Source organism: Salmo salar, chromosome ssa11, assembly GCF_905237065.1.
Source record: "Salmo salar chromosome ssa11, Ssal_v3.1, whole genome shotgun sequence".
Classification (NCBI taxonomy): Eukaryota; Metazoa; Chordata; class Actinopteri; order Salmoniformes; family Salmonidae; genus Salmo; species Salmo salar.
The window spans coordinates 108,551,591-108,564,396 of NC_059452.1; the positions used below are offsets into that span (position 1 = coordinate 108,551,591).

The 12,806-nt window shown below is 48.9% G+C and overlaps 1 protein-coding gene across 2 annotated transcripts in view; it reads right to left on the reverse strand.

Annotated features, from left to right (window-relative positions):
* tmem135 (transmembrane protein 135) overlaps nucleotides 1–12,806 on the reverse strand; it is a 40,553-nt gene that overhangs the window by 23,063 nt on the left and 4,684 nt on the right. For both annotated transcript variants that reach the window (XM_045690271.1, XM_045690270.1), the window contains exons 2-3: nucleotides 374–501; nucleotides 91–183 (exon numbers count right to left, since the gene is read on the reverse strand). In XM_045690271.1, coding sequence (XP_045546227.1) covers nucleotides 91–183; nucleotides 374–501 — 221 coding nt within the window. The remainder of the gene's footprint in view (nucleotides 1–90; nucleotides 184–373; nucleotides 502–12,806) is intronic.

Genomic DNA, 12,806 nt, shown 5'->3' on the forward strand with positions numbered 1-12,806 from the left:
GGAGAGAGGAGGGGAAGAGGGAAGAGAGGAGGGGGAGGAGAGGGGGGAGAGGAGGGGGGAAGGAAAGGGGAGAGGAGAGAAGAGGTTTACCTGCTCTTGCGTTCCATGAGGATAGAGATGTAAGAGGCAGGTAGAGCTGCACCGAACCCAGCTGACCAGGAGGTGAAGCCACCCAGCAGTCTCCTAACACACACACCAAACAAGATAACATATCTCAAGTCTTATCCGAACCTGCCTGGTACCATCTAGTAAGCTATGGACTTCACCCTCTTCAACCTACTGGGCCAAGGACAAGAGCACTGTTTCAAATCCCTCTGACTGGCTATCAGGTCGGGCCACTCAAGGACTGTGTGTGTGTGTGTGTGTGTGTTACCTGAGGATGCAGAAGAAGGCGATGTATAGTCCGCCATTAGCGGTGAGGAAGGACGTGGACTGAAGGATCTCAGGGAGTAGTCTCTTCAGGTAATACTCCTTCTTCCTCCTCCGCAGGATGGCTGCTATCTGCACACACACAGTTCAGATAAAGTTGAACAAATGCAAACAACAATAGGAGCAGTTTAAACTAGCCTTACTGTCCACGGTCTGAATAGATCAACTAGCCTTACTGTCCACGGTCAGACTACTGTCCACGGTCTGACTACTGTCCACGGTCAGAACAGATCAACTAGCCTTACTGTCCACGGTCTATAGACTCCTTACTGTCCACGGTCTGAATAGATCAACTAGCCTTACTGTCCACGGTCAGACTACTGTCCACGGTCTGACTCTTAGTCAATAGATCAACTAGCCTTACTGTCCACGGTCTGAATAGATCAACTAGCCTTACTGTCCACGGTCAGACTACTGTCCACGGTCAGAATAGATCAACTAGCCTTACTGTCCACGATCTGACTACTGTCCACGGTCTGAATAGATCAACTAGCCTTACTGTCCACGGTCAGACTACTGTCCACGGTCTGAATAGATCAACTAGCCTTACTGTCCACGGTCAGAATAGATCAACTAGCCTTACTGTCCACGGTCAGACTACTGTCCACGGTCAGACTACTGTCCACGGTCAGACTACTGTCCACGGTCTGAATAGATCAACTAGCCTTACTGTCCACGGTCAGAACAGATCAACTAGCCTTACTGTCCACGGTCAGACTACTGTCCACGGTCAGACTACTGTCCACGGTCAGACTACTGTCCACGGTCAGACTACTGTCCACGGTCTGAATAGATCAACTAGCCTTACTGTCCACGGTCAGACTACTGTCCACGGTCTGAATAGATCAACTAGCCTTACTGTCCACGGTCTGAATAGATCAACTAGCCTTACTGTCCACGGTCTGAATAGATCAACTAGCCTTACTGTCCACGGTCTGAATAGATCAACTAGCCTTACTGTCCACGGTCAGACTACTGTCCACGGTCAGAATAGATCAACTAGCCTTACTGTCCACGGTCTGACTACTGTCCACGGTCTGAATAGATCAACTAGCCTTACTGTCCACGGTCTGAATAGATCAACTAGCCTTACTGTCCACGGTCAGACTACTGTCCACGGTCAGACTACTGTCCACGGTCTGAATAGATCAACTAGCCTTACTGTCCACGGTCAGACTACTGTCCACGGTCAGACTACTGTCCACGGTCAGACTACTGTCCACGGTCTGACTACTGTCCACGGTCTGACTACTGTCCACGGTCAGACTACTGTCCACGGTCTGAATACTGTCCACGGTCTGAATAGATCAACTAGCCTTACTGTCCACGGTCAGACTACTGTCCACGGTCAGAACAGATCAACTAGCCTTACTGTCCACGGTCAGACTACTGTCCACGGTCAGAATAGATCAACTAGCCTTACTGTCCACGGTCTGAATAGATCAACTAGCCTTACTGTCCACGGTCAGAACAGATCAACTAGCCTTACTGTCCACGGTCAGACTACTGTCCACGGTCAGAATAGATCAACTAGCCTTACTGTCCACGGTCAGACTACTGTCCACGGTCAGAATAGATCAACTAGCCTTACTGTCCACGGTCAGAATAGATCAACTAGCCTTACTGTCCACGGTCAGACTACTGTTCACGGTCTGAATAGATCAACTAGCCTTACTGTCCACGGTCAGACTACTGTCCACGGTCAGAATAGATCAACTAGCCTTACTGTCCACGGTCTGAATAGATCAACTAGCCTTACTGTCCACGGTCAGACTACTGTCCACGGTCTGAATAGATCAACTAGCCTTACTGTCCACGGTCAGACTACTGTCCACGGTCAGAACAGATCAACTAGCCTTACTGTCCACGGTCAGACTACTGTCCACGGTCTGAATAGATCAACTAGCCTTACTGTCCACGGTCAGACTACTGTCCACGGTCAGAATAGATCAACTAGCCTTACTGTCCACGGTCTGACTACTGTCCACGGTCTGAATAGATCAACTAGCCTTACTGTCCACGGTCTGAATAGATCAACTAGCCTTACTGTCCACGGTCAGACTACTGTCCACGGTCAGACTACTGTCCACGGTCTGAATAGATCAACTAGCCTTACTGTCCACGGTCAGACTACTGTCCACGGTCAGACTACTGTCCACGGTCAGACTACTGTCCACGGTCTGACTACTGTCCACGGTCTGACTACTGTCCACGGTCAGACTACTGTCCACGGTCTGAATACTGTCCACGGTCTGAATAGATCAACTAGCCTTACTGTCCACGGTCAGACTACTGTCCACGGTCAGAACAGATCAACTAGCCTTACTGTCCACGGTCAGACTACTGTCCACGGTCAGAACAGATCAACTAGCCTTACTGTCCACGGTCAGAACAGATCAACTAGCCTTACTGTCCACGGTCAGAACAGATCAACTAGCCTTACTGTCCACGGTCAGACTACTGTCCACGGTCTGAACAGATCAACTAGCCTTACTGTCCACGGTCAGACTACTGTCCACGGTCAGAACAGATCAACTAGCCTTACTGTCCACGGTCAGAACAGATCAACTAGCCTTACTGTCCACGGTCAGACTACTGTTCACGGTCTGAATAGATCAACTAGCCTTACTGTCCACGGTCAGACTACTGTCCACGGTCAGAACAGATCAACTAGCCTTACTGTCCACGGTCTGAACAGATCAACTAGCCTTACTGTCCACGGTCAGACTACTGTCCACGGTCAGAACAGATCAACTAGCCTTACTGTCCACGGTCAGACTACTGTCCACGGTCAGAACAGATCAACTAGCCTTACTGTCCACGGTCAGACTACTGGCCACGGTCAGACTACTGTCCACGGTCAGAATAGATCAACTAGCCTTACTGTCCACGGTCTGAATAGATCAACTAACCTTACTGTCCACGGTCAGGACAGATCAACTAGCCTTACTGTCCACGGTCAGACTACTGTCCACGGTCAGAACAGATCAACTAGCCTTACTGTCCACGGTCAGACTACTGTCCACGGTCTGAATAGATCAACTAGCCTTACTGTCCACGGTCAGACTACTGTCCACGGTCTGAATAGATCAACTAGCCTTACTGTCCACGGTCAGACTACTGTCCACGGTCAGAACAGATCAACTAGCCTTACTGTCCACGGTCAGACTACTGTCCACGGTCTGAATAGATCAACTAGCCTTACTGTCCACGGTCAGACTACTGTCCACGGTCTGAATAGATCAACTAGCCTTACTGTCCACGGTCAGACTACTGTCCACGATCAGAACAGATCAACTAGCCTTACTGTCCACGGTCAGGACAGATCAACTAGCCTTACTGTCCACGGTCAGACTACTGTCCACGGTCTGAATAGATCAACTAGCCTTACTGTCCACGGTCAGACTACTGTCCACGGTCTGAATAGATCAACTAGCCTTACTGTCCACGGTCAGACTACTGTCCACGGTCTGAATAGATCAACTAGCCTTACTGTCCACGGTCAGACTACTGTCCACGGTCTGAATAGATCAACTAGCCTTACTGTCCACGGTCAGACTACTGTCCACGGTCAGAACAGATCAACTAGCCTTACTGTCCACGGTCAGACTACTGTCCACGGTCTGAACAGATCAACTAGCCTTACTGTCCACGGTCAGACTACTGTCCACGGTCAGAACAGATCAACTAGCCTTACTGTCCACGGTCAGACTACTGTCCACGGTCAGACTACTGTCCACGGTCTGAATAGATCAACTAGCCTTACTGTCCACGGTCAGGACAGATCAACTAGCCTTACTGTCCACGGTCTGAATAGATGAACTAACCCTACTGTCCACGGTCAGAACAGATCAACTAGCCTTACTGTCCACGGTCAGACTACTGTCCACGGTCTGAATAGATCAACTAGCCTTACTGTCCACGGTCAGACTACTGTCCACGGTCAGAACAGATCAACTAGCCTTACTGTCCACGGTCAGACTACTGTCCACGGTCTGAACAGATCAACTAGCCTTACTGTCCACGGTCAGACTACTGTCCACAGTCAGAACAGATCAACTAGCCTTACTGTCCACGGTCAGACTACTGTCCACGGTCAGACTACTGTCCACGGTCTGAATAGATCAACTAGCCTTACTGTCCACGGTCAGGACAGATCAACTAGCCTTACTGTCCACGGTCTGAATAGATCAACTAACCCTAATGTCCACGGTCAGAACAGATCAACTAGCCTTACTGTCCACGGTCTGAATAGATCAACTAGCCTTACTGTCCACGGTCAGACTACTGTCCACGGTCAGAACAGATCAACTAGCCTTACTGTCCACGGTCAGAACAGATCAACTAGCCTTACTGTCCACGGTCAGACTACTGTCCACGGTCTGAATAGATCAACTAGCCTTACTGTCCACGGTCAGACTACTGTCCACGGTCTGAATAGATCAACTAGCCTTACTGTCCACGGTCAGACTACTGTCCACGGTCTGAATAGATCAACTAGCCTAACTGTCCACGGTCAGACTACTGTCCACGGTCTGAATAGATCAACTAGCCTTACTGTCCACGGTCAGACTACTGTCCACGGTGTGAATAGATCAACTAACCTTACTGTCCACGGTCAGACTACTGTCCACGGTCAGAACAGATCAACTAGCCTTACTGTCCACAGTCAGACTACTGTCCACGGTCTGAACAGATCAACTAGCCTTACTGTCCACGGTCAGACTACGGGCCACGGTCAGAACAGATCAACTAGCCTTACTGTCCACGGTCAGACTACTGTCCACGGTCAGACTACTGTCCACGGTCTGAATAGATCAACTAGCCTTACTGTCCACGGTCAGGACAGATCAACTAGCCTTACTGTCCACGGTCTGAATAGATCAACTAACCCTACTGTCCACGGTCAGAACAGATCAACTAGCCTTACTGTCCACGGTCTGAATAGATCAACTAGCCTTACTGTCCACGGTCAGACTACTGTCCACGGTCAGAACAGATCAACTAGCCTTACTGTCCACGGTCAGAACAGATCAACTAGCCTTACTGTCCACGGTCAGACTACTGTCCACGGTCTGAATAGATCAACTAGCCTTACTGTCCACGGTCAGACTACTGTCCACGGTCTGAATAGATCAACTAGCCTTACTGTCCACGGTCAGACTACTGTCCACGGTCTGAATAGATCAACTAGCCTTACTGTCCACGGTCAGACTACTGTCCACGGTCTGAATAGATCAACTAGCCTTACTGTCCACGGTCAGACTACTGTCCACGGTCTGAATAGATCAACTAGCCTTACTGTCCACGGTCAGACTACTGTCCACGGTCTGAATAGATCAACTAGCCTTACTGTCCACGGTCAGGACAGATCAACTAGCCTTACTGTCCACCGTCAGACTACTGTCCACGGTCAGAACAGATCAACTAGCCTTACTGTCCACGGTCAGACTACTGTCCACGGTCTGAATAGATCAACTAGCCTTACTGTCCACGGTCAGACTACTGTCCACGGTCTGAATAGATCAACTAGCCTTACTGTCCACGGTCAGACTACTGTCCACGGTCAGAACAGATCAACTAGCCTTACTGTCCACGGTCAGACTACTGTCCACGGTCAGAACAGATCAACTAGCCTTACTGTCCACGGTCAGACTACTGTCCACGGTCTGAATAGATCAACTAGCCTTACTGTCCACTGTCAGACTACTGTCCACGGTCAGAACAGATCAACTAGCCTTACTGTCCACGGTCAGACTACTGTCCACGGTCTGAACAGATCAACTAGCCTTACTGTCCACGGTCAGACTACTGTCCACGGTCAGAACAGATCAACTAGCCTTACTGTCCACGGTCAGACTACTGTCCACGGTCAGACTACTGTCCACGGTCTGAATAGATCAACTAGCCTTACTGTCCACGGTCAGGACAGATCAACTAGCCTTACTGTCCACGGTCTGAATAGATCAACTAACCCTAATGTCCACGGTCAGAACAGATCAACTAGCCTTACTGTCCACGGTCTGAATAGATCAACTAGCCTTACTGTCCACGGTCAGACTACTGTCCACGGTCAGAACAGATCAACTAGCCTTACCGTCCACGGTCAGAACAGATCAACTAGCCTTACTGTCCACGGTCAGACTACTGTCCACGGTCTGAATAGATCAACTAGCCTTACTGTCCACGGTCAGACTACTGTCCACGGTCTGAATAGATCAACTAGCCTTACTGTCCACGGTCAAACTACTGTCCACGGTCTGAATAGATCAACTAGCCTTACTGTCCACGGTCAGACTACTGTCCACGGTCTGAATAGATCAACTAGCCTTACTGTCCACGGTCAGACTACTGTCCACGGTCTGAATAGATCAACTAGCCTTACTGTCCACGGTCAGACTACTGTCCACGGTCTGAATAGATCAACTAACCTTACTGTCCACGGTCAGACTACTGTCCACGGTCAGAACAGATCAACTAGCCTTACTGTCCACAGTCAGACTACTGTCCACGGTCTGAACAGATCAACTAGCCTTACTGTCCACGGTCAGACTACTGTCCACGGTCAGAACAGATCAACTAGCCTTACTGTCCACGGTCAGACTACTGTCCACGGTCAGACTACTGTCCACGGTCTGAATAGATCAACTAGCCTTACTGTCCACGGTCAGACTACTGTCCACGGTCTGAATAGATCAACTAGCCTTACTGTCCACGGTCAGACTACTGTCCACGGTCTGAATAGATCAACTAGCCTTACTGTCCACGGTCAGACTACTGTCCACGGTCAGAACAGATCAACTAGCCTTACTGTCCACGGTCAGAACAGATCAACTAGCCTTACTGTCCACGGTCAGACTACTGTCCACGGTCTGAATAGATCAACTAGCCTTACTGTCCACGGTCAGACTACTGTCCACGGTCTGAATAGATCAACTAGCCTTACTGTCCACGGTCTGAATAGATCAACTAGCCTTACTGTCCACGGTCAGACTACTGTCCACGGTCAGAACAGATCAACTAGCCTTACTGTCCACGGTCAGACTACTGTCCACGGTCAGAACAGATCAACTAGCCTTACTGTCCACGGTTTGAATAGATCAACTAACCTTACTGTCCACGGTCAGAACAGATCAACTAGCCTTACTGTCCACGGTCTGAATAGATCAACTAACCTTACTGTCCACGGTCAGGACAGATCAACTAGCCTTACTGTCCACGGTCAGAACAGATCAACTAGCCTTACTGTCCACGGTCAGAACAGATCAACTAGCCTTACTGTCCACGGTCAGAACAGATCAACTAGCCTTACTGTCCACGGTCAGACTACTGTCCACGGTCAGAACAGATCAACTAGCCTTACTGTCCACGGTCAGAACAGATCAACTAGCCTTACTGTCCACGGTCAGGACAGATCAACTAGCCTTACTGTCCACGGTCAGGACAGATCAACTAGCCTTACTGTCCACGGTCAGGACAGATCAACTAGCCTTACTGTCCACGGTCAGGACAGATCAACTATCCTTACTGTCCACGGTCAGAACAGATCAACTAGCCTTACTGTCCACGGTCAGGACAGATCAACTAACCTTACTGTCCACGGTCAGACTACTGTCCACGGTCAGAACAGATCAACTAGCCTTACCGTCCACGGTCAGAACAGATCAACTAGCCTTACTGTCCACGGTCAGAACAGATCAACTAACCTTACCGTCCACGGTCAGAACAGATCAACTAGCCTTACCGTCCACGGTCAGAACAGATCAACTAGCCTTACCGTCCACGGTCAGAACAGATCAACTAGCCTTACCGTCCACGGTCAGAACAGATCAACTAACCTTACCGTCCACGGTCAGAAGAGATCAACTAGCCTTACTGTCCACGGCCAGAACAGATCAACTAGCCTTACTGTCCACGGCCAGAACAGATCAACTAGCCTTACTGTCCACGGCCAGAACAGATCAACTAGCCTTACTGTCCACGGTCAGAACAGATCAACTAGCCTTACTGTCCACGGTCAGACTACTGTCCACGGTCAGAACAGATCATCTAGCCTTACTGTCCACGGTCTGAATAGATCAACTAACCTTACTGTCCACGGTCAGGACAGATCAACTAGCCTTACTGTCCACGGTCAGGACAGATCAACTAGCCTTACTGTCCACGGTCAGGACAGATCAACTAGCCTTACTGTCCACGGTCAGGACAGATCAACTAGCCTTACTGTCCACGGTCAGAACAGATCATCTAGCCTTACTGTCCACGGTCAGAACAGATCATCTAGCCTTACTGTCCACGGTCAGGACAGATCAACTAGCCTTACTGTCCACGGTCAGGACAGATCAACTAGCCTTACTGTCCACGGTCAGACTACTGTCCACGGTCAGAACAGATCAACTAGCCTTACTGTCCACGGTCAGAACAGATCAACTAGCCTTACTGTCCACGGTCAGAACAGATCAACTAACCTTACTGTCCACGGTCAGAACAGATCAACTAGCCTTACTGTCCACGGTCAGGACAGATCAACTAGCCTTACTGTCCACGGTCAGAACAGATCAACTAGCCTTACTGTCCACGGTCAGACTACTGTCCACGGTCAGAACAGATCATCTAGCCTTACTGTCCACGGTCAGAATAGATCAACTAACCTTACCGTCCACGGTCAGGACAGATCAACTAGCCTTACTGTCCACGGTCAGAACAGATCATCTAGCCTTACCGTCCACGGTCAGAACAGATCAACTAGCCTTACCGTCCACGGTCAGGACAGATCAACTAGCCTTACCGTCCACGGTCAGGACAGATCAACTAGCCTTACCGTCCACGGTCAGGACAGATCAACTAGCCTTACCGTCCACGGTCAGGACAGATCAACTAGCCTTACCGTCCACGGTCAGGACAGATCAACTAGCCTTACCGTCCCACGGTCAGGACAGATCAACTAGCCTTACCGTCCACGGTCAGGACAGATCAACTAGCCTTACCGTCCACGGTCAGGACAGATCAACTAGCCTTACCGTCCACGGTCAGGACAGATCAACTAGCCTTACCGTCCACGGTCAGGACAGATCAACTAGCCTTACCGTCCACGGTCAGGACAGATCAACTAGCCTTACCGTCCACGGTCAGGACAGATCAACTAGCCTTACCGTCCACGGTCAGGACAGATCAACTAGCCTTACCGTCCCACGGTCAGGACAGATCAACTAGCCTTACCGTCCACGGTCAGGACAGATCAACTAGCCTTACCGTCCCACGGTCAGGACAGATCAACTAGCCTTACCGTCCACGGTCAGGACAGATCAACTAGCCTTACCGTCCCACGGTCAGGACAGATCAACTAGCCTTACCGTCCACGGTCAGGACAGATCAACTAGCCTTACCGTCCACGGTCAGGACAGATCAACTAGCCTTACCGTCCACGGTCAGGACAGATCAACTAGCCTTACCGTCCACGGTCAGAACAGATCAACTAGCCTTACCGTCCACGGTCAGAACAGATCAACTAGCCTTACCGTCCACGGTCAGGACAGATCAACTAGCCTTACCGTCCACGGTCAGAACAGATCAACTAGCCTTACCGTCCCACGGTCAGAACAGATCAACTAGCCTTACCGTCCCACGGTCAGGACAGATCAACTAGCCTTACCGTCCACGGTCAGGACAGATCAACTAGCCTTACCGTCCACGGTCAGGACAGATCAACTAGCCTTACCGTCCACGGTCAGAACAGATCAACTAGCCTTACCGTCCACGGCCAGAACAGATCAACTAGCCTTACCGTCCACGGTCAGAGAGGGGCAATGGGAGAGGGACAAGAAAGAGAGAGGGGACAGAGTAAGAGGGACATACAGACAATGACAGCTGGTGTCTAGTAGTATAATAAGCCTCTTAGTTCACCAGACAGAACTCCACATGTAGGTTACTGTAGGTCACTGTAGTATAGGTTACTGTAGAGTACTTGCTATCAGGCCTGGAGTTTCATGATTTTAGGGTCAAGGCCATTTGGCCTTCAAGGAGGTCCCCAATCTGCCAGGGCACCGAGGCCATCAGCCACGAGGCCATCAGCCAGGGAAACGAGGCCATCAGCCAGGCAGCCATCTGCCAGGATGCCAGGGCAACGAGGCCATCAGCCAGGGCAACGAGGCCATCAGCCAGGCAACGAGGCCATCAGCCAGGGCAACGAGGCCATCAGCCAGGGCAACGAGGCCATCAGCCAGGGCAACGAGGCCATCAGCCAGGGCAACGAGGCCATCAGCCAGGGCAACGAGGCCATCAGCCAGGGCAACGAGGCCATCAGCCAGGGCAACGAGGCCATCAGCCAGGGCAACGAGGCCATCAGCCAGGGCAACGAGGCCATCAGCCAGGGCAAGGAGGCTATGGTGTTCAGACCATAGGAATGTTAAGGGTATTATTGTATAAACACTTCCTCATATGCCATTGAAACCAGTATTTCTCATGTTCTCAAATTGTCCAGCGGCCAAAGACACAATCCGAGTCATATTAACAACCAATAGCAACAACCCATAGCAACAACCCACAGCAACAACCCATGCATGTTGTTGCATCTTTAGATCTTCCGTCTCTCTACATTGCTGAAGGATATTTTCATCTCTTGTCAAATGAAACCGCTGGCATTTACAGTGTTTTCCGGTAATTCCATTCTAGAACATGTGCGTTTATAGCCTACTGCTGTGTGCGCATTGCTGTGCTTATAAATGTGAAGAAATAACAGTTTAATAACATTTTAAGCTAAAATGTTCTGTTGCATGAATCTCATTGCTTTTAAAAGTTATTTGAGATATATATATATATATAGTGGTTAAATTAGTTTGGGGTCTATCGTCCCACAACTCTCCCAGACTACGTTTGGAATATTTATTTCTCGCACAGAAGGACAAGCCGACCAATAGACGAGGTTAACTTTTGTACTCTGGTGAATAGTAGACTGGCATAGGCTAGTTTTCATTACTCATCTTGTTGTTGTTAATATGGTTCTGGAACCGACCGAGCCCGTATATAATACGGTTCTGGAACCGACCGAGCCCGTATATAATACGGTTCTGGAACCGACCGAGCCCGTATATAATACGGTTCTGGAACCGACCGAGCCCGTATATAATACGGTTCTGGAACTGACCGAGCCCGTATATAATACGGTTCTGGAACCGACCCGGTATATAATACGCTTCTGGAACTGACCCTGTATATAATATGCTTCTGGAACTGACCCGGTATATAATACGCTTCTGGAACTGACCCTGTATATAATACGGTTCTGGAACTGACCCTGTATATAATACGGTTCTGGAACTGACCCTGTATATAATACGGTTCTGGAACTGACCCTGTATATAATATGCTTCTGGAACTGACCCTGTATATAATATGCTTCTGGAACTGACCCGGTATATAATATGCTTCTGGAACTGACCCGGTATATAATATGCTTCTGGAACTGACCCGGTATATAATATGCTTCTGGAACTGACCCTGTATATAATATGCTTCTGGAACTGACCCTGTATATAATACGGTTCTGGAACTGACCCTGTATATAATACGGTTCTGGAACTGACCCTGTATATAATACGCTTCTGGAACTGACCCTGTATATAATACGGTTCTGGAACTGACCCTGTATATAATACGCTTCTGGAACTGACCCTGTATATAATATGCTTCTGGAACTGACCCTGTATATAATACGGTTCTGGAACTGACCCTGTATATAATACGGTTCTGGAACTGACCCTGTATATAATATGCTTCTGGAACTGACCCTGTATATAATATGCTTCTGGAACTGACCCTGTATATAATATGCTTCTGGAACTGACCCTGTATATAATATGCTTCTGGAACTGACCCTGTATATAATATGCTTCTGGAACTGACCCTGTATATAATATGGTTCTGGAACTGACCCTGTATATAATATGCTTCTGGAACTGACCCTGTATATAATACGGTTCTGGAACTGACCCTGTATATAATACGGTTCTGGAACTGACCCTGTATATAATACGGTTCTGGAACTGACCCTGTATATAATACGGTTCTGGAACTGACCCTGTATATAATACGGTTCTGGAACTGACCCTGTATATAATATGGTTCTGGAACTGACCCTGTATATAATATGCTTCTGGAACTGACCCTGTATATAATATGCTTCTGGAACTGACCCGGTATATAATATGCTTCTGGAACTGACCCGGTATATAATACGCTTCTGGAACTGACCCGGTATATAATATGCTTCTGGAACTGACCCTGTATATAATATGCTTCTGGAACTGACCCTGTATATAATACGGTTCTGGAACTGACCCTGTATATAATATGCTTACTTTGTGCTGTTGTTATTTTTA